The 22689-nt window shown below is 39.9% G+C and overlaps 1 protein-coding gene across 10 annotated transcripts in view; it reads right to left on the reverse strand.

Moving 5' to 3' along the window:
- Positions 1-242: 242 nt before the first annotated feature.
- Positions 243-22689, reverse strand: part of kif1b (kinesin family member 1B) — a 60160-nt gene continuing 37713 nt past the window's right edge. For 5 of the 10 annotated variants that reach the window (XM_022741544.1, XM_022741548.1, XM_022741547.1 and 2 more), the window contains 28 exons: positions 20754-20859; positions 19479-19627; positions 18314-18492; positions 17894-18031; positions 16571-16822; positions 14667-14785; positions 14036-14121; positions 13604-13733; positions 13109-13262; positions 12649-12739; positions 12419-12537; positions 12206-12261; positions 10741-10849; positions 9806-9872; positions 9473-9557; positions 8215-8320; positions 7696-7722; positions 6511-6625; positions 6271-6404; positions 6115-6176; positions 5864-6009; positions 5386-5646; positions 5202-5273; positions 4714-4835; positions 4423-4575; positions 4017-4209; positions 3743-3861; positions 243-3652 (listed from right to left, as the gene is read on the reverse strand). In XM_022741544.1, the coding sequence (XP_022597265.1) occupies positions 3610-3652; positions 3743-3861; positions 4017-4209; positions 4423-4575; positions 4714-4835; positions 5202-5273; positions 5386-5646; positions 5864-6009; positions 6115-6176; positions 6271-6404; positions 6511-6625; positions 7696-7722; positions 8215-8320; positions 9473-9557; positions 9806-9872; positions 10741-10849; positions 12206-12261; positions 12419-12537; positions 12649-12739; positions 13109-13262; positions 13604-13733; positions 14036-14121; positions 14667-14785; positions 16571-16822; positions 17894-18031; positions 18314-18492; positions 19479-19627; positions 20754-20859 (3393 nt within the window). In that variant the 3' untranslated portion in view covers positions 243-3609. The remainder of the gene's footprint in view (positions 3653-3742; positions 3862-4016; positions 4210-4422; positions 4576-4713; positions 4836-5201; positions 5274-5385; positions 5647-5863; positions 6010-6114; positions 6177-6270; positions 6405-6510; positions 6626-7695; positions 7723-8214; positions 8321-9472; positions 9558-9805; positions 9873-10740; positions 10850-12205; positions 12262-12418; positions 12538-12648; positions 12740-13108; positions 13263-13603; positions 13734-14035; positions 14122-14666; positions 14786-16570; positions 16823-17893; positions 18032-18313; positions 18493-19478; positions 19628-20753; positions 20860-22689) is intronic. The other 5 variants (XM_022741549.1, XM_022741545.1, XM_022741551.1 and 2 more) reach the window with 3 other exon arrangements.

Raw genomic sequence — 22689 nt, forward strand, 5'->3', positions numbered from 1 at the left:
TAAAAAAAAGTCAAAACTATGATAGTAAATCAAAATTATGACTTACTATCTTATAATTTGACTTACTTTATAGCTAAGTTTCATTAATGGTTTTATTTTTCTCATTCCTAACATCTATTTTTTTTTTTAGAAATGAGCTTTCATTACAGCACACAGATACAGGATCAGGAAGGTGTAACAGGTAAAAACAGGTGAAGATGGGAGTGAAACTGTGCACAAAGAAGAAGACAAACAGGCAGCACTTGTTCTGCTAATGCACAATTTGCACTTTTATTGTTGCCTCATTCACTAAACAGTTCAATGGTGCAAGATTACCATACACAGAATTAGGATATCTGCATGACACATCTATGCTATACAGCGAATGGATTATAATTATTACAAATACAGTAAACATATTTACATTTTAATTCAAGCTCCATACAACACAGATATTTACAAAATAAGTATGAAAATGAAACCAGTCTGACAAATAATGTACAGTGTTAATGTCATGGTTAGTCTGTCTTTTTCCTGGTGGTGAGCAAATCCAAAGGGAATGCAGTTAACTGATATTAATTGTCAGAGGGGAAGATGGAAAATATCATGGCTAGTTTTGTTTGAAAGGCATCAATGGAAAAAAAAGTGAGGTGAATAAAGACACCAGCACAAACAATAAGTATACTGTCATTTTAGATGTCACTAGCTACTTTGTATTATATTCCCTGATATTAGAAAAAATAAAATGAGTTAAAAACCACCTTCATTTTGCTAGAATTCAGATGGCTGTCTAGCGTGAGTAGTGAGTATATTCTTCAAATGAAAAGCAGACTTTCACTCAAACCACTTCCTAATAAAGAGGAAGCACTAATGTAACTCACCTCCCCTGAACAGATGCAGCAGGTTACATTTTAGTTCTCTCTTTTTTTTTGATGATGGAAAAACACACATCCTCATAGTACATTCAACTCTCTACCAGTTCAGACTGGGAGAGGCTGCCACACCATCATTTGGTTCATTCTGAGTAGAACAACTAAACCGCACAGACTTTATTTGATCAGTTAGTTGAACCTTTTATTAATATGTGCAAAGAGCTGCAAACTAATATATACATTGCAAACAATAAATACACAATCCCAAAATAATATACCTCTGCAAATTAGTCACTGAAGTGAAAATGTTTGCTCTGACATGTATTGAGTGCACTGAGGTTAACGTGAGGTACATTGCACTAGAGCCTTGATCAGTGCATAGATGGTTTTTATATGTGAGTTCCTTGACAGACAAATGATTTTCTTTGAAACAATTCACCAGGTTTTTTTTTTTTCTCTGACCAGCAGGCTGGCTGACCTGAGGGCAGCGACATTGTTCATCCATTTAAACTTCTGAGGGGACTGTTTTCTGCTTTTTTGTCATTAATAATTTCACTAAAACTTCTAACAGGCAATGGGTACCTCTGCTTCAACACATTTAACCTTAATTGTTCCTTTCATATGACACAGAAGGCATACTACTGGTTGGTTGGCCAGAGTTTATTAGTGCCCATCTGTACCTATCACTGCTCTACCATTTCCACAGACAGAGGCACCACAAATGTCAAATGTAATATACCGTGCGCTTTATGATGTACAGAGCAAATATTTTCATAAACAATATCAGAAATAAAACATTTAAGTATATTTCGTCCCTTTAACATCGCTTTCTTTCTTTCTAGTAAACCCTTTGGAGAACAGCTATCCAGTGTAACCTTGATATGTGCTCTTATCAGTGTTCCTGATACTCAGAAATAACCCTGGACTCAACATGTGTGACCTGCCCTCGTCTTGCTATAGATATGTGTTAATGTGCAAAATAAGGTAAAACACCAGTACAGTTGGTTACAAATCAAGAAATAAATGCCCTCAGTTACATTTTATATAAAACGCCACTGTGGAATGATTAAAAGCATAATAGAAAAAAACAATCAACAATGCTAATTAATAAAAAAAAAAAAAAAAAAAAAAAAAAACAGTGGAAAGTTAGATGAGTTAAGAGGTTTCAATTCAAAAACACAAATAGAAAATGAACACATGGTAAACTGTGGTGCTTCTGAAGAGTAAGTACTTCATTTTACAGAAGTTTCACCCGACACTGGAGTGACAGTGAGGGGAGTCATGGGGTAGACTGTATCAGTATCTGTCCTGCAGGCTATGTGCTAGCAGCTTCATCAATTAACTACTGGCGTCAAGGCTAAAGCGCTGCAACTTCAGTCTCCGTCTCACTTCTTCCTCCCGTTTCACTGAGTTTTGTCTTCAGTATCACACGTCTGTGATGGTTAAATAAAAATATTAGCAAATGTTGAGTCTCTCTTGAGGTCCGAGGCTCAACATTTTAAGTGTAAGAAAAACTGCGAGGAGCTCGAAGAGCTGAGAGGAATGTCTTAAATGAGAGTTAACTACCACACTGATCCCAGAACAGACTGTATGTACAAATGATATTCTCTCTTTAGAGTATCTTCCTCTGTCTCTTAATCCTCCTCATCTCTGTAACACCCTGTTTTTTTTTTTTCTTGAGATGAAATAGCAAAAGAACAGGGACAAATATCTACTCCTGCTTGAACAATCCATAGTCATGAGATATGAACTGATCATTTATTTTTGCACGTTTCTTCATTTAGCGTGTATTTTTGATGTTGACACAAATGCATGATTGTAAGTAATTACTCACTGACTGACAGCACTATCGAGGGGAGTTGGTTTTGGTGTATGTACACGGACTGAGAAGTGGGATCTAAATATCACATGGATGATGGTGGAAATCCGGTGCTGCCCTGGTGTCTCGCTGAGTCGGGAACTTGACAAATTTTTCACATTTTGATTCTAAAGGCTTTTTGGGAGGCAGCACAGGGGAGCTAGAGTCTACTTTAGGAAGAGGCCTGATGCAGATCTCATAAAGAGAAGAAAAAACCTATGAATTCATTAGCAGCAATAGTTGTTGAAGTAGCTCTGCTTTCTCTAGCAGAGCGTAAACTGATATGTCACTTGGACATATTTGTATATTTTCCCTTCATGGTTGTAAGTGTAGTTGTCTGATTAATTTTTTTTTTTTTTGAGTAAGCAAACCTGGTCTTCTCCTGAGGACTGCTGCAGTTATCATGCGGGCATATTTATAAAAAACAACAAAATAAAACTCTTCTCGGGAGACAAATAACACTGATAGAGACAATTTTTACAGATGATTGGCAAACTGAAAATTAGTGGCCAGAAAGAACAGTTTCTGAAGAATCGTGCACACACAAGTAGACTACTACAACATGCTACTAGTTAGGGAGTTAGGGAATGACAACAAAGCAGAACAAAATAAGACCCAAACATTGTCATATAAACAAAAACACAAAAAGCTGAGGAGGAGGTGGGGGCGAGATAGAGAGGACAAAAGCTAAGTTGGCAGAGGGTTGTTGGAGGGAGAGGGGAGGCAAATTTCTCTGGAACTGAAAGTTTTAGTCGCATGAAAGGAGACTTAAGCCACAAGTCTACTTACAAGAGAAAACCGTCAAGAATCACAATGATTAATAATTGTTAACACTTGGTATGTTCAAAGGCTTTGCAGAAAGAATGGAAGCCGTGGTTTCCTGTGCGCCGGTCCACTCACTCAGTTCTTCATTAGGCCACTGCGCCTCCTAGCCAGCTTCGATCTGTGGGAACGACAGGAGTTTATGTCGTGATGGGATCAGAATGTAATTCTGCGTCTGATGAAGTGCAGCCCGAGAGAAGTGTGCACTTACCTTATCGTTCCTGCTAGCAGGGGATTAAAAGCGTAGAGCCAGTCGTTCATGTCTTTCTCGTTGTTGGCCTGCAGCAGGATTCCTCGATGTTTTGTGCACACAGCAAACGTGTTGGGAGTCTGAAAAGAAACAGTAAACATTTGCCATTCTGCACGTCTTTGTGCATGAAGAAGGTTTTAGGAAAATAGCCAGTTATTGAAAGTTGTTGTTGATGTTAGTTAAACTGTTATCAAGGTTATGTGTCAGGAATACACCTGATTTCTTCAAACTGTACCTTGAGCATGGCCTGCTGGTCTTCACTGTATTCCACCTGTGCTGTTGAGAGGTTGAGGACGCCCCGCTCCACCGGGTCCTTGTCGCTGTTGTAGATGAAGACGTAGGGCCGGCGCACCACCACAAAGTGTTTCACCCACGAGTTAGAACGAGGCTCCATGAAGCTTAGGAAACCCTTCTTGGACACAACAGATCTGACAAGGAGCAAAAAAAGAGAAAGAAGAAAAGTGTTGTTTTTGTGAGGAAGAATCAGATCGGTCTGGTTCAGCAGTTCAAATCTACTCACATGCCTCGATTAGAAAACCGGATTATCTATTTTTGTTTGGGCTGCTCTTATCAACATTTTAAAATGACATCACTGCGCACAGCGGTGACAGGAGGAGAAGACCAAAGGTGGCATCACTCACCCTGGCCTCATTTCTTCAATATCAGGCACCAAGTTGAGGAACTCGTTCTTCCCGGCCCGTGCTAGGTAAGAGGTCTCCAGAGTGGGAACCATCGGGAAGTTTTCATAGTCTGAGCAGGAGGGACTGGAGGCACGGGAGCTGTTCTCTGGGGTCCTTAGGAACAAAGTGCACCAAGTTAACATCATGCTCAACCTGTCAATAACCTCAACCTATAGTCACTGTAACATTTTACACAGACACTGGTAGATGTTTAGAAAAAAAAGAAGAAAAAAAATTAAATAAAAGTTGTACTTCTGGTCCATGGAGCTACAGCGGGAGTCGGATAGAGAAGGACAGGTGGAGGAGGGGGTGAGGGTGGCGCTGCTGAAGCTGGTCACCGATGGATCCCGTCCGATGGGTGAGATGTCAGACAGCTGGAGGAAAAACAGCAAGAAATATAAGTTGAACAAACAGTTTTTAGTTTCCAAAGGCACACTGTGGAAGAGAAGAACTACTGACTATTATTTGGATAGTGCACATCTGATATTCAAGTAGCCATTAGGTACAGAACAGAAGATGTTAACGTGAGGCTCACTTGCTCATTTGCAACATCTCTAAAGAGACACTATCTAATCCACACTACTTTAAAACTGCTTTTAAAGCTACTGTGAGTCTTCCTAGTGAGACATTATAATGTAGTCACGTGTCACCAGTGTAACAGGATTGAGCTACACAAAGAAAAGGGACCGATGTAAAATGTGTTTACAGTAAGTTTATAGGATTTAAAATTTCTTTCTCACCTTGCAGTCACTGATACTGTTGACCACCTGGTTGTATTCGCTGTTGAAGGTGTGTGTCATGAGGCGCAGGCACTGCAACACGACAGAGATGAGGCAGGTCAGTTCATAGCAGTGGAGAGTTCCGTTGATCACTATGCAGCAAAGAGTAAATCATTGTATCTCACGGTACAGAATTTGTTCTTACCTTAGTGGCCAGCTCCTTCTCACGATCCACCAGGCTCTCGATGTCTGTGGAGTCGTAGCCGCTGCTTTCGCTGGGCGTGATGGCGCTTTCAAAGGTGGTGCTGGAGATCTGTGAGGAGATGGAGGTGGAGGTGGACAGGGTGCCAGAGCTCATGCTCGGGGACAGCGACTCGCTCAGGGACTTAGTGGTGGGAGCTGTTCCCACTGGTGCCGCCTCTCCCAGCTTCTCCCTCAGCAGGAGCAGGTGTCGGGTCTTCTCCACCTGAGCAAATGACAGGGGCAGGGGTTAGGTAAGTTAAAAGTCCATTGTATGAAGAATTGTTTTAAAAGAACAGTGGCTGTTTGACTTAGCATGGAGCTTGTTTACTTTTTTCTTTCAGTAGAATATTAGACCGGTTGATAGAGTAGGGAGACAAAGAAAAGATGGCTCTGGCAGGACAAATCCAGCACTAAGGTAAATTCCTTTCTTAGGGACCCACCTCATGCAGCTGCTCCATTTTCTCCAGCTCCCATTGGTGCTCCAGGATGAGACTGTCTCCTCTGGGTCTCCAGCCGGCCAGGTTCTCCTCTCCACGCACATAAGCCACTGATGTGTCCAGGACCTTCCTCCTCCTCCGTTGCATCCCTGCTCAGGACAAAAGGCCTCATGAGGATGAAGTTCTCTGAGGAATCATAATAATCCAGCAGCCTGTCTTAAAACATTTCTTTAAATGAGTATTAGTCTGCTCACCTGGGCTTCCAGTGTCAGACATCTTGCACAAGCTCAGCTCGTAGATGCCAGTGACTCGGTTGCTGTGATGAAGCAGAGGAGGTTCTGGATGAAACATGGCAGAACTGTTTATATTTTGGGTAGAAATGGCCACAGTATGGCTGCGTGCAGTCTTACCAGTCAGGAGTTTTGGAGTAACCACTCCCAAAGAGGTTCCTGAGGGAACGGGGAGGGGAGATCTTTGCATCTCGGGAGTAGAAGACCATGCAGATGTCTTTGGTAATAATAGCAGGCTGAATGCAGTGGTCAAGCTGTGTAGAAGAGACACAGTGAGTATGTTTGCTATGCTGACATCCAGAGTGGTCAACTATAGAGCTCAAAGCAAAGAGATACAATACAGTAGGAGCAGTGACTGACCTCCAGATACGCAGACAGGGTCATGTAGATCTTCTCTCCATAAGGAGTGACTCGGTTGAGCAGGAGGGAGTTGTGCAGGGAGCTGTCCCACACTGCCTCGAAGCGGTAGAAAGTCCTGATGAAAAACCAAAAAACTATTCAGTTATCAGCAAAATTACAGAGAAATGAATTTACATAGTGTTTATCTTCTGTGACTTCAGTGTCAGTGCTTTTACACAGTTTGTAGGATCTGTGTGGATATAGCAGCAGCCATTAAACTACAAGGAGACAAAAAGCCGAGCCTTATTTTGCCAATAACCAGGAAGTGAGTCAGATATTCTGCTATTGATGACGTGAGTGCAACCCTGACAGATTAAGGCAGTGAACACTGTGCAGTGACTGAAGTGTCCCTCACACTTATCCTTCGTCATGACAAGACGAGAGGAAACACACTGAGGTGAGACCTCGACAACAGACACAACGTGAGCACGAGTGCCAGTAGTTAACAGAGTGTCGGGAATGTGCCAAGAGAGCAGCAACAGAATGGCTGCATGCAGGAGATAAGTCATGTTTAAGTTATGATACGAGTAATACACTTTATAGCATCAATGTGAAGACTATCAGAAGTCTTTTACAGAAATATAAGTGAAAAAAAATACAACAGTTTATGGCAAACGGCACATTTTTTTAAAAGATATTTTAACATAATAATATTTAGTAGATGACTGCTTGTGAGGCTGTTTCACGGGGGTACACTGTTCCTGTCTGTGGCAGTAGGGGGCACTCTAACCCACAGACTGAGAGCCAGAACTGCCCTGTTGGTGCCTCATTGGCCTTTTTGTTGTTGTTATTGAGTTAAGACTCATGCAGTGAATAACAGCTGAGAGAAAAACATTCATTTAGAGTCTGGGTGCCACAGAAGATCAACATACCACTGTGGTTTCAACTGAAGTGAGAGTCACGACATCACAGTACAGAATAGGGGTTGCAGTTGCATTTAGGACTGCCTTTATTCATCCATGAAACATTTGGGATGGGATTTATTTTTTCAGACACTAAATATTGATGGAAATAAAGACAGACTTAATGCAACGTGCCAACAAAAAACACAAACTGTGGAGAACTTATTTCTATCAATCTAAAGGACTAAAGAGAAGCATAAAGTTCTTTCAGAGAAAGAGCCCTATGTTCTCCGCTCACTGGTACCTATCAATATCCTTATCAATAGAAAGCCTGAGCACAATCATGAGTCCAGCCGCAGCAAGAGGAAAAAGAGAGTGCATAGAAAAAAAAAAGAAAGAGAGAAGCACAAACAGTCAGGCAACAGACAATGGAGAAAATTAACAAGAAAATTAACAGCAGTGAAAATGGAAATGGTCATGCAATGATCCCAATGCGCCTTCAGCAAATATAAAGACAAGGACACATACACAAGTCTAGAAGGATATTCACAAATACTGTTTCTAAACTGCAGCTGTTTTGAAGAATATATCAGCCACAGCATGTGGCTACATAACTACATCACAGGAATGTGTCACTTTCTAGTTGCCACATTGCTTTAAAAAATTGTTTTTCCTCAATCATCGCGGAAGACCGGTGCTGAGAATCAAGCAGCAGCCAACCTTCACTGAGTACCAATACATCCACAGACTTGCACCATGAATATATGCTATTTATTCAGTACAGTTGACCTTCGATAAGAAATGTGTGAGTGTGTTCAGCTACCTGTTGGAGTTGTGGGATGACTTGATGTTCTTGGCAGAAATGATGTTGAGGGACAGGACAGCATCAGCAGCACTGTCGTCCACTTCAGCTTTGTTCCTGATACGACCTGGTGGGACACAGAGCAGCAAAGCACGTCAACAACTCGTCATCACGAGAGCTCAGACGACTTCGGCGGAGAACTTTAAAAGCCACTTTGTCCATTAACAGCCATACTGTCACAGTGTCCAACAGCGAGACTCCGAACACATGGCTTGAGCCTCTCTAGATAAGAATGTCAGCAGCTGAAAGTCGAAAATGTGAAATGTAATTATTTGGTCCATCAGCTACAGCTCCAGTATAAACTGTTTAAAGGCAGAGGAGGCTTCAGGCGAAACAGATGCAACTCCTCTCACTGAAATCATGAGGAAACTGTGCAAAGTATTTTCAGTGCTGCACTCATGAAGTGATATTCCAATTAATAAAAGTGTTGTATTATACTGTCGGAGTTTCAAGTTTTTTTTACAATTCAAAAATACACAGAAAATGACAAAGAATACAAATAGCATACAGTGCAGGGAGAGGCAAAAAACCCAATGGGCTTATTTAAAGCCTCCACCTTAGTATGTTGAAATATCACAGAATGATAAAAAATACAAAATAAACAAGAAAATAATGTGACTACATAAAAATATTGAGAAAGTAAACGACTCAAAAATATATATATAATAAAATTAACAGCAATACTAACAATAATATCAAAGTATGAGCAGAAAATGTGAGAATGTGATGTGTGTGCAATATGAAAAAAACAAATAAGACATTAATGCATGGGTAGTGTATTGGAAGTAAAAATAGTGATAAAAGCATAGTTTGTAACATTTTATAGAGGAATAGTTCTTTGCCAAATAGAGAAAGCCATTCCATAATTTGATGGAATATAATTGAAAATTGAACTTTGCAAGTGAGAAATGTGTGAGGATGAAGATCAGAAGATTGACGAGTTGAATAAGAATGGCCCTATGAGTTTGTTTTAAAGTAAGTTTAGAAATGCTCAGGAATATTCCCTTCGATTGAATATATCTTCTAAATAAATTTTATGCCTTTATTTGATAGTGCAACTGGAGAGAGAGAGAGGGAATGTGGGGAAAGAGAGTAGAGGAATGACATGCAGCAATGGTCCGGCCGGCTGGGAATCGAACTGGGGACTTGCTGCTCAGGGCATTCTTTTGTGTCTCTGGTGAAAGGTAGAACTAGTAATCCCTGTGGGAAGACTGCTCACCCACGACCAGCTCGCGGACGTCCTTCCAGTGGAGCTCGCTACCCTTCTCATGGATGAGAGTCACCGTGATCCTTCGCTGGATTCCCTGCAGCGAAGATGACAGGAGCTTGGGATTAGAGTAGACACAGCTAGAAAAAATGTAAGCTTCTAAATATGTCTTATAAAGAAGAAATATCATTCACTGGTATAGAAGAAAGACACATGAAGTTCCCTTTGATTTTGTAAGTTCACAGGAGAATGATCAAATCAGAATCTGTGCACAATTCTGTGTACAATGCAAAACTGACTTTATAGAATTAGAGACCAGTGGGTTATGGTGTTGGTCTCCTGTACCTGGTGCAGTAGGTAGGTGCCATGGCAGGGCAGTCCTCCACTGTGATCCACTACAGCTGGAATGTACCTGTGGAGGGAGGAAGGTCACACTGAGCCTGGACACTTCAACCAACACATCTCATAGGATTCTTTATGATCTTTTGATTTTTATTTTATCATTTTATCTTTATGACTCTGTTGTTATCTTTGCTTTTCTTCACTGTTTCCTCAGTGCAAATGTATGAGATTCATAATAGTGTTTCCTCAGTTCCTGTTATTACTGTCTCATTTCTATTGTTTTTATTTATTATTTGGTCATTGAGTTGCATTTTCTGTATGAAAAGTGCTATACAAATAAAGTCTGACTGATTGATTGATTGATTGATTGATTGATTGATTGATTGTGAGGATTTGATAAATTGCATCCACAGTTCTTCTACACTGACTGTCTCTGTACTGCTAAAATATGTCTCAGGTAGAAACCTCATGTCTGTTTTCTACTCAGCCTTACAAAACCCACAACAACTTCCTTTTTTATTAACCTGTTAGGTTTCTACTGTGTTCACACCATGTTTGCAGCAGCTAAGTACTAAAAGACATCTGGGGACATATTTTACAGAGGTGTTATTTCAGTAGATATGACTCTCGTGACACATGGAGGTTCTGCGTACATCTTTGATGTCTTGATCAATATATATTTCTTCATCTTTTTATTCTCCTTTCATTTTTTCATATTTTGCTTACATATTGTAATGTATTATATACTTTTTTGAAGCACATCAGTTTCCTTTGCTGAAACAGTACTTCTTTCTTCTTTGTATTAGTAAGAGTACTCTTAAATTAATATGAGGTCTCACATTGTGTATCTTTTCAAAATGACATATAAAGAACATGACGCATTTAACTCTTATATTTATTACTAAATGTGGATATAACATGCGTGTGTAGACACTCACTCTCCAGTGGGCTCAAGCTCGCTGATCTCAAACCACACGAGCAGGTCGTACTTGCTGACGCACTGACCCAGGTTGGACTTGGTGATGGTGTTCAACTTGGTGGCTGGAACTGACACACAGACACACATAAGCTCAACATGACAAACCGGAATTTGCCTACATTTCAGAGGGGATGGATCAAAATAATATAGTTAAAAATGTATTAATAAATAATGCTAAATGGAGGCTGGATGTGTGGAGTGAACACACTGTTGACCCTGGATACTGAGCCATTAGTATACACACACGCAATGCCAATATTCATTTATCAAAGGAGATGTTACTTATAAAATGCATTATTACTGAAATAAACTGAACAAAGAAAACAGGAACAATACTACATTATATTCAACACCAACAGTTGAACATACCAAAATGGTACGAGGAGCTAAATCACAGATTACACCACCACTGACAGAAGCCTGCTGTCTAGCACATCAGGATTACGTTCCTGTTACAACAGGCTAATCTCTGAGGCACACAGCTACATTCATTTATGTTCAATATGGCTGAAATGAACATTATTCCACATGAAAACTACCGTAATTGGACTATAGCTGAACTTATAAAGGCTTAAGCCCCTGGAGTCTGATTTATGCTGTGAAGGCTATGTCAGTGATCTCCTATGATTATGATAAATACTCACTTTGCTATTTGGCTTAAGATTCAGCACATGCAGCAGATTTACCTCAAGGTGTCAGCTCAGGCCAGTGTGTAAGCGGCAGGGGAGGGTTGGACTGAGCTGACTGGACCTAAATAGACCTGCAGCAAGGTGCAGCACACATAACCACTGCAGAGCTTTATCGTGCTACTGCCTGCAGACACAGAGCACCACAAGGGCAAAGCACAGCACTAGTCTAATCACTACAACCCGGGTGCATCTAATGCCTGGTCAATAAGCTACTACACTGTCTGCTGTACCAACCATGGTGCCTAGGCACAATTAGCACAGGGTCGTTGGGTACTGGGAGGAAGGGGAAGTGAGAGAGCTGTTCAGCCTCATCCTCCAGGCTGGCCACAGCAGAGGAGGCTAGGGCGTTGGCGTGCTCGGACAGCGTGTCCAGCACCTTGCCGTTCACATAGCCGCTCATCAAGTATCGGACCAACTCTATCTTACGGGTATGGTCTGGGTTTGCAATGTATGACATCGTACGAATGGTGAGAAAGATTGGAAGGGATGTGTGAAAAAGGATATGTGGAAGAGGGAGGACAGAGTTGGGTAAGAGGATTATGAATGGTGGGAGAATGATCAAATATGAGACAAAAAAAAAATCCAAAGGAAGCGAGAAATGAAAGAAAAGTGGAAGCAAATATGAGGCATGCTTATATAACCATAACAAACACAAGAAATATGCTGAAATGATGGAGACAGGTGCAGAAGATATTGCTGTTTGCGCATATGGTGTGATGACATTAAAAGTCTTACCTGGTTTAGATAGAGGCATGGGAATAGGATAGTACTTCCTTGACGGTGTTGGAGGACTGGTAAAACAAAAAACAAAATATTTCTTACCAATAGAATCTCTTATAGTAAAAAGAATATTTCATGAAATAGAATAGTTCATGAAACATTCCTCAAAGCAATACAGCATCTCCATACAAGAACTGCTTCTTTTTTTTTTTTTTTAACTCCACCCACCTGATCAGATCCTGACCATGAAGATGCAGCGGGTGCTGCTGGTAATGGCCAAACACTTCGAACACAATGGGCTTGGTCTTGATGTATTCAATAAAGGACTCTGTGACCTCAACTGAAATCTGCTCCGACAAAAACAAAAACAGGGTGTTGTCAAAATGAATTCACATAAAGTTGTTAAGGTATATCTTGTGCGTGTATGTGTGTGCTTGTGTGTGTGTGTGTGTACTCACATTCTGGACATGGTAAAAGCCCAGAGGAGCTCCTTTGCCGGTGTTCTTCAGAGGCTCAGTGGAAAAAGCCTCATCATGACGATGCAGGAAACTGAGGAGATAAACATAAATGTGTGTCAGCATGGGACATTAATTTGTCAACAAGATAATGGTGTTAATCAGGAAATTCATTTACAAGGCAAAACAATGCAAAACATTTCATGCAAATCTCTTCTGATGTACTAATGTTATTGCTATATACTGATATCTTGAATTTGTCCCTTGGTTTATAGCAGTTTGTTGTTGGCACTGTTTGATAACTTTTTTCACAGCTAGATTAACTGTTTTAATCCTAATAAATGCAAAAATGACTATATTTACAATATTACTACTCCAGATAAAAGATACCACATACAAATGTAAAGAATTGATATTAAGATTCATGTGGCCACAAACTTTATTTTGAGGATTGTGAACTCACTTGAATTGGCAGAAGATGTCGGCGTACTCAGGCAGGATGCCGCTGGCCTGGAGCACGGTAACACGGAAGGTAAAGATGCTGCCCACCTCCAGCTGGTCTGCCAGACCGTCACCAAGACTCAGCTTGGTCTCCGCGATGTTACCCAGCTTGAGGTCTGAGAAAAAGCCACAGGGGAAGGTGAGGAGGAGTTGTGCTGTGATTTATTGAAAATGACCTGCATCTGCACCTGGGGACTGTGCTTTTTAATCTGCATATGAATTCTAGGCTCTGCACAGTACAATCAGACTGGATTCTACACACGATCAAGCTTGTGATTTGTAGAGATGATTCTGCTCAAACAGCCTTTGTACACATTCCTTCACAAAGCAAGAAAAACTGCATCAGTCTCATTTCCATAACTAAACATTCAACAGGACCATCTGCCAAGTGTGTTTCCCCTTTGGGGCTGAGAAGTTGAAATTTATGAGCAGAGAGGTGAGGGTCTGGCAGCCATACCCATGTCATTGATTCTGTTGAGCTCCTCTGAGGGTGTGATGACCTCTGAACTCTGACCCTGACCCTCCACAATGCGCAGCTCTTCCAGGGACAAGCCGGAGCGGGTCATAACCGTGGAGGGAAAGTCGTTCTGATTGGACGAAAAAGGAGTAAAAGGAGGAAGATTTTTAGCATATAGCTGGTAGAGAGAAACTTCCACCTGCATTTCTGTATTATTTGTGCAATACTCACTCCATCCAAAACTATATTCACTATTCCTTAAATTTGCTTTTAGAAAATGAATAAGAAATTAAGAAAACACAACTTCCTCTGCTGACTTCATGTTTTAACCCAAATATTATACACCCACTGTCTCACACACACACACACACACACACACAGCAATGGTGTTCTCTTAAGTTTGAAACTCCTTTCATCTGACTCAGGGCTTACCTTTTTGAAGTACTCATCATCAAAGGAAATCTTGGCGGTTCCTGACTGTCTAACTCCTGACCCGTAGTCTGGAGCCTCCTCGTCAGCTACAAAGAGACAAACCATCCTCTTATCAGCATCTATCACAGACACAGCTGATGAAAACCATCAAAGCACATCAAAGGGAATACACCAAGAATCTGAAGGAATTCTCTCTTTGCCACCAGATCGGTTGCTTGAAGGGCCCTTCAAAATGTTTTCACACTGATATCAATTTAGAAGTTAGGGCCATATATTTATCTCATTATTTGGTTTGAGTAGAACATATTTTGGTATCAAAATTTCAAAAAGACTGATAGAAATGAAATGTGATTTTATATGGCACAAATACATGGAACTGATACACAGTAAGTGGCAATAAGTACGCTTTTTAACTGCTCCACTACACATAAGAACCATAATATTTCCCTGAGAGTTTGACAAATCACAAAGATAAACGGTCTCCTTCACAAGAATTTTCCATCTAAAACTCAATAACACACTCTGCAAATATCATCCAAGCATAATAACACATGAGTCAGTGATTGGCAGGATAATGTGCATTAAAGATCCTGACGCTTTTGCTCATTAGAGAATCTCATTAGTTACTCACCAGCTATAGCCTGGACCCCCACGCGCAGGAAACCACGCACCGCGCCCTTCTCTGTTACTATAGCAACACGGTGAACCAGTGGTACAGGGTACAGCAGGTTGCTCAGGTACACGAAAGCTCTGAGAGGAAAAACGAGGACAGAAACGTGAAAACCTGATTCTGGTGCAGTGTGGATCAACGGCTGCAGTCAAACATTAACTTTGTATTTATGACAGTTCAGGTTTTTTGTTATATAACTGCCATGTTATCTGTTGCATTTAATTAATTAAAAGCAAATGAGATATCCACTTATTAAAAAACAACTGTGGCCACACAGAGACAGTTTCCTGAAAAATACGCATTCCCGATACACATCTTATAAAGTGCACAAACATTTCCACAGTTTAGCATATATTAATGACTACAATAGCATAGAGTAAAATATTAGTGACAATTATGTTAAAGGACAAGCAAAAACAAAATGAAGACAGAAAATTGAACATAAAACCATATATGCTTCAGGGCAATGAAATCAGCAGCAGCTTAAACCATCCACTTTATTTTTGAACTGTGTGTCAGGGGTGATGACAGATCGCCTGGGATGCAGCAGTAAAGGCAGTAAAAGAGTGTTTTATTGTGTCGTGTTATGGTGATGTTAGTCTCTCACTCACACACTCGCTGACATTTTGTTTTGTGGGACTTGATTTGTCTTGCTGCACCCCTGGTGACCTACTCATTCTCTGCCACCCCTCCCTCCCCCTCTCTCTCCCTCCCTCCCTGTGCTGGGAGACTCAAGGCCAAGGCGGGGGAGAGATATCAATCTGTAAAATCTCTGAAGTCATGGTGACGCAGGTTTCTGAGCTACGACTGTTGCAGAGTCTGGCTGGCTTGAAGCCTGCATTGATCTGTCGTCTTATTTTGAGATTAGCACACTGTGTTTATTTCTAAGCTATGATTTTTACAACACTGAGGCTCTAGCCTCGATACAGCATATGCTGTGATTTCAAATGCTGCTGCAGCACATTATTTCATCCTGACATCAATTTAAAACGAATACATGTAAGTGTGATTATGCTAACTACTGCTGAGTTAATGTTATCTACAATATATTCCAAGAGCAATGTTAAAACAAACAAGGTTATAAAACAAATGTTTTAACCACAATGTAATAATGAAACAAAAAACAAACAAAAAGAATCAAACAAAAGGATAAAAAAAAACATAAAATGACAGACGGCTAATCAACTTAGACACAGCAAATACATGTAACTTCACACACAGATGGGAGTTAATACAGTCAGCGCTGTGATGGTGGCGGGGGATGAGACATCACGCTGGGAGGAGGTGGAGAAATGGATGGTGGCTTTTCATTTTTTTTGGGGGGGGGGGGGACTGAGTCTAAATGAAAAGTAACTCATAAAAAGCAGGCGGAGAAGTTTGACTAATCACATTAAATTCAAAACTGGTCCAGTTTATCTCTGCAAAGCTGCTATGAATAAATGATCTGATTCTGAAATCATCCCTTCTCCAGGGATGGCTTTACTGATAACTATAAGACATATACGCAGAGTATATTTAGGATTCTGATTTACCAGCTGCTAAAATAATATGTAAAATAATTGTCTTGTATCCTATATACTGCTACTTTAACATCTCCTTACTGATCACTGTTGTTGGGTGAAGCATCAGTCTGTCTATCCATCTATTTGTCTATCCATCTAGTTTTATACAATATTAAATATCCTTTGTTTGCAGGATATGTTTTAACGCCTAAACTCATTAATATTTACTTCTTTGACCTTTTTTTCCTGTTGCTCTACACCTGAGTATTAAAATAAACTACACTAAACCAATCCAACATCCACCCAGACTCCTGTCCCAGCTTGTGTATGGAGGATGTGGGAATGCCACTGCCAGTCACCAACCTTCCCACCAGGATGAACCAGGGGGAGCGGTCGTAGAAGGGGTCCTGGCCATCGCTGAAGATGTCTGAGCCCTCCTCGGTGCCGGCATCCGAGCTGGTGTCGTCCACAAATGCCTCATCATCAATTAAGTCAGACATCTCGCTCTGGCGCTCATCGGCCAGCTCGGTGATCTCCGAGTCAGTGGTGGAGAAGGTGGGCGAGGGCGTGCGGTCGGCCAGGCGCTCATTAACGCAACCATGGAAGATGGGGGAGCTGAGAAGATTGGTAGTTTGGGAGCAGTGGCAAGAACCAAGGAGAGGTAACAATGCAGTAACAGAAGAGTTAAACAGGCCACCGCAGCTCGTGCAGTACAGCTTAGACATGATATTTCACTTCAGCATAAAAATCATTGTTTTCTTACAAACGGCATTATGTCTCATGTGTTCTTACCACAAATTATGTAAAATCATGTATGAATATAAAAAAGACGTGTCATTTGAATTGCAAAGTAATCAACCACCAACAGCAGAGGTACATGCTTACTTTGTTATACTTATGCTAATATGATTATTAGCTAAACCAAGTCAATTAAGTTTTTTCTTTTCTTTCTTATAATACTTTATATTATAAGAGTAACAGAAGGATTCATTTCAGAGCAGGTATTACTAGAAGCTGCTAGGTGTCACAGCAGTTTATAGAGACATGACTATTTTATACCCAAATGAAATGTCACTTTAAAAGGATTAACGTATAAGTCTTCTAATGTATGCTTGCTGGAAGAGGAGTGAATACAAAATGCTACAAATTTCCACATTATCCAAATACACTATGTTGTTAACAAGCTTTTGTGTGAACCGAAGGGTATCAACATGAGAATGGCAACAGAGACAGCAAAAATTATATAAAAGGATGAATGAAATCATCATTTATGATTAAAACAAAAAAAAAAAAGACAACTTAAAATGTGATGTCAAATAAAATGAATGAATACAATATAAGTGATATGAAAACAAAAACCACCAAAATAAAATCACAAATGTAATATCAAATTATAAACATGATAAAAAAAAAAAATACATGAGCAATAACACACATATATGATAAAACATGATATATGACCCTAATGAATCCTTGGAACAGAATTTGACCATGAAAATGAAAAATGAAATGAAAGTAAATGTGTGGATCCATTTTAATTAAATGGATCCCAAAAGCTGCGCGAGTAAAGCCATATCAAATCAGTTAGCCACAAAACAGCATTCAAACAGGATATTTAGTGATCAAGTAAACTGTAACATGTGTAGTCACCACTGAATATGTACGTCCTTTTGTTGCGTTACGTACCTCCCAACAAGTTTAAACCAGTGGAAACGGTCATAGAAGGGGTCGCTTCCTGTCAGAGTGCCCTCGCCGTCCTCTTGATGAGTGGAGGCCATTTCACCAGCGCGATCATACATCTCTCTCATCTGGTCCAGCCTCTGCCTGTAAATGATGACAGTGTGTGTTCGGTATTAATGAGAAGTGGAGAGAGAATCTAACGGCTACTGCTTGATGTACAGATTACAATCTCATAATTCTTTGTATTTTTTCTAGTATATTTCTGGGACTGAAGTCGTGAGAAATGATTGGACAACAGGCAGATTGAGCAAAGGACTGTGGTGACTGATGATTTCTAAAATATGAAATGATGCACTTGTATAAATAAGTATACAGAACAAATCTAGCTAAATTCAAGACTAGTTTAATGTAGGATAAGATGTTTACTTGAGTTTATCAAGGGACCAGTAGTGCGTGGCTCCATTCTTTAGGTCCTGAACCTCTACAGCCACCACAGTGCGGGGGAAAGGCCTGGAGTCACGCTCCTTCTCTGGCTCTGGGGGCAGGAGCTCAGGGGGCAGCGGAGAGTACAGCGTGTCTGTCAGCAAGACAAACTGGAACTGGACCTGAAGAATGCAGAAGGGAACAGGAAAAGGGCATTTTGAAAAACATTATGTCAAATCAAAGCAAGAACAAAAAAACAAGCATGAGGATCTATCCCGACTTAAAGGATCCTGGCTTAAACCCCAGACACAGCGCACCTTCTAAAAAAGCCTTATTCATAACTGTGATCAAGATGTATGGTATTGTACTATTTTACTGCAGATATATCAAGGTTGAAAGGTCAAACAAATCCATTTTACCCCTCATGTCGTGGCCTCTCTGCCCAGCACCCTCTGGGGGCAAAATGCTAAACCACTTGACAACATTGGACATAAATTACAGATACATGAAACATAAAGATAAATAAAAATAGTCTGAAAATGTCTCTGACAGATGACCCATCTCCAGCATCAATCATGTAGCTCCTCGAAATAAACAAGGATATAAATCACACTGGTCTCCTGATGGGGAAGACGGACCTCAGTAGAAGAGCTTCTGATTTGTAACAAATTCAGTTTCAGTATGTGACAATGAGTCTACATCCTGCTGTCAATGACATAAGGATTGACTTGTGCGTGTGCAACATACATCATGTTTTAAATTGAGTTATTTAAATCGCTCGCATCACATTGGACTGAATAGTGAGTGTGGAATGGTGCAACTGAACTGTGGTGTCTCTCATAACATCACCGTGTGGGTTTGTAATTAGGAATGTAGTCAGCAGATCACTTATCAGCGTCATCTCGCGTCATAGTCCGACATCCCAGAACCTGACGTACAATGGCTATGAGGCTGATTCACATCAGCAGACTGTAGATGGCTGCCAGGCAAGTACATTATTGAAAGACAGTGTGGCTTTTTACTACATTCAGGGTTGAAAACTCCCCTGCTTCCTGCTAAAAAAACATTAAGTGTTTTTTTTCTTTACTCTCAAAGCTGGTGATCCTTACTCTAACCAATGAGAAACAATGACATGTCACAAAGAAAACTGACCAGCCATTTTACTTACTTTCTTCTTTAGCTCTACACTAATGGCATTAGCCTCCTTTAGGTAGACAGCGTTTCCCCACAGCTGGTCACGGAGGGAGGTGAACTGATGGTACCTCCACTTCCTGAAGGCCCACTGTGCCAGCTCAAACTCATGCTGAGTCCACGGCACTGCAGGGAGACAGGAGAGTTTACATTAACATGATGCATATACACATAAAACACACACAATGTAAATGCACCTAAAGCCAAAAAGGACCATACCAGTGGTTTTGCTTGTTTTAGCCCAACCACAAAAACACTGTACTCTACAATACTGCCTGCAATTCTAATGAATCCACCGATGTAGAACATTTTATCATCTTTATTTTAAGTGCATATTTCTTGAAAGCAGTGCCCTTGTGGAAAAGCATTCCTTTGTGATGTGTTCACAGACCTCTAACATCAGAGTTTACAGTCAGCTGCAGAAAAGCATCTCATTTGCAAACAGTGACAAAATGCAGATACTATGCTGTTTCCTCTTAAAAGCCTCTGTCCGTCATCCAAATACAAAGATAAATTTAGGTCCATTACACAAATTCAAAACATAGGACTAGAGGCTGCTATTACTCGACAACTACTGTATATTGCAGGGAATAGTTTTATTTCGACTAAACATTGTGCTACCTGGATGGGACCGGGTGATTATGAGTATACTTTCAATCAGGTCTGAAAGAAAAAAAGTTAATTTGACCTCCTTTAACAACAAGTAATCACAAAAGGAGACCAAATGTTCACTGTGGTGGAAATTGGTGAATTAGCTTTCAAACTGCTACTCAACACAATGGAAATCAGTGGCAGCTCTGAAAGTAAGGAAATACATTTATTTTGGAAAAACTGCTTGCTCTGAAACATAGCTGCCAATACTTTATAGGCAATTTGTAAGTGATGAGCTAAAACATGGAAAACTAAAGTATGGTCCCTTAGACTTCAAGTAGAGAAGTAGAATGGTTTAAATTACATTAGTGGCATGTTTTCTTTCAAAGGGATTAGAGCACGTGTTACTTATGATCTAGTTTGACTGAATACCTTGAATGGGTAATTAGTATGGCAATATTAACACATTTTCATTAATCTGAATGAGGTTGATATTACATTCTTTTGATTATGAAACAGAAAGTACTATACGCACATCCCAGTAGTTTAGGCTCTGGACAGAAAATGTGGAGGAAAACAGAGTGCATTTTTATATATGTCTGGGGCTTATATACAGTATATAGAAGAAATATATACAGGACTGCAGATTTACAGTACACACCTTCTTCTTCCTCCTCTTCCTCCAGCTCTTCTTCATCGGGTGTCTCAGCTACCAGTGAACGAGTCTCCACCTGTTTCTGAAGTTCTTGCAATTTGCTCTCGTAAACCTGGACACCAACACACAGGGAAGAGGAAAGAGAACATGGACAACTGTCCATCAACCGCAACAACAGGAGAGCTCATCTGGCCATCACAGTAACAGTTCAGCCCAAAATACACATTGTGCCTTATTCTCCATTTTGAAAACCTACAATAATATCAGACTTTCATGTCTAGCACTTAAGTGCTAATGACTGTTAGTGGTCCGAATGACACATGGACACATGCAGCTAAATTATGCAATATGACATGAAAGTGGCCGTTTTCCCCTTACTGTACAGTTTCAGACCTGTACTGAAAGCCTGCATGTTGGGGGCCTTGTTATATCAGAATATATATTATTGGGCTAGGCAATATTCAAAATTTAATATCTCCATACAGTCCAGTCCAAATTTCACGATACACAATGTTATTGTGGGGTGAGGTTTTTTTTTGTTTTTGTTTTTACAAATATAATGATATTGTTGTATTTCATGTTTCAAATGTTCAATTCATAATGTATGATTATTATTGTATTTTGTTTAAAGTGTGTTAATAATACATTATTGTATCATAATTATTTTATGTTTCATGCTGCCACTAAACAGCAGTTCAAGGTTTTATTTGTCACATGCCAATGTACAATGTACAGTAAGAAAAGGCAGGGAGATGAGGGTCAGACTGGGCAGCAGGGCAGACTGTGCAAAACTGTTAAAAATAAATAAATAAATAAAATAAACAAATAAATTCTCAATGTTATGAAAAATATTGTATATTCGATATTATTGAATATCAGCCCAAGCCCAATTGTTATCTTGTTACATGTGTCAACCTAAAACAATCTGTGAGGATAAAATATTTTACACAATCAAGAATCACATGTCTACCGTTCATAATAAGCCGTGTTCAAAAAAAAAAAAAAAAGCAAAAAAGTAAGAGAAATTATTATTACCTCTACTTTCTATATACCAAAGAATAGAGGGTAACTCAAGTCCTATGCTGGTGCAATGAATGAAAAACTTTCACCCTTTGCCATTTTTTTTCTGCAGTGAGTAAAAAATGTACTGGAAATTAAACTTCATGATACAGTGAAACAATATCTTATATTCTGAGAGAAATGGCTAGAGTGGAAAAAGAGAGGTGCTGCTAGAAGCTTAGTCAACTGTAATCCAATGAGGGGCGCCATCCTCATCAGAGCAGGACAGGCTGTGGTCCCGATGACCTCATCCTATTTGTTCAGTGTCTTCTGGGAAGACAATGCAGCCTTTTCATCCGTCATTACCCTCCTCTCTGCTGAAATCCTACCAACCAACTAAAAGCTGAAATCTCTCAATTCAAACAACCTTTGGAAATCCACCAAGTAAGTTTCACTGACTGTATTCATCTGCTTGAAGCTGCTATTGTAAAACAGTGTGTACCATAATGAAGCATGTGAGGATAGTTTTTTCAAAAAATTTACATCTAAATTCTAAATTTAGTTTAATGATGGCAAGGCCAAAATTTAATGCCTTAAACCATATTCGTGGAATGGGGTAAATGTCAACAAATCTAGCTTTCATACCCACCCATGTTGCTAGTATATGTGCGACATTGCCATAATGTAGTATTAAATGATTACAGTGATGATAAATGGCTAATAATAAGGCTTTTATAACTTCTTGGGATGGAATTGTTATGTATATAGTTAATAGTATATATGTTTTATCAAAATAATTAAACTGTATTAATTTAAATATTTCCAGTACCTTTAACCTGACCTAAGGTGTTGTACAGTGTCTCAAATGGTCACTGCTGTGTAGTACACACATTTAGCGATCTGTTTCTGTGAAAACCAAATACCACCCATACATAACCAATAA

The sequence above is a fragment of the Seriola dumerili genome, unplaced genomic scaffold, assembly GCF_002260705.1.
Source record: "Seriola dumerili isolate Sdu_G_001 unplaced genomic scaffold, Sdu_1.0 BDQW01000056.1, whole genome shotgun sequence".
Classification (NCBI taxonomy): domain Eukaryota; kingdom Metazoa; phylum Chordata; class Actinopteri; order Carangiformes; family Carangidae; genus Seriola; species Seriola dumerili.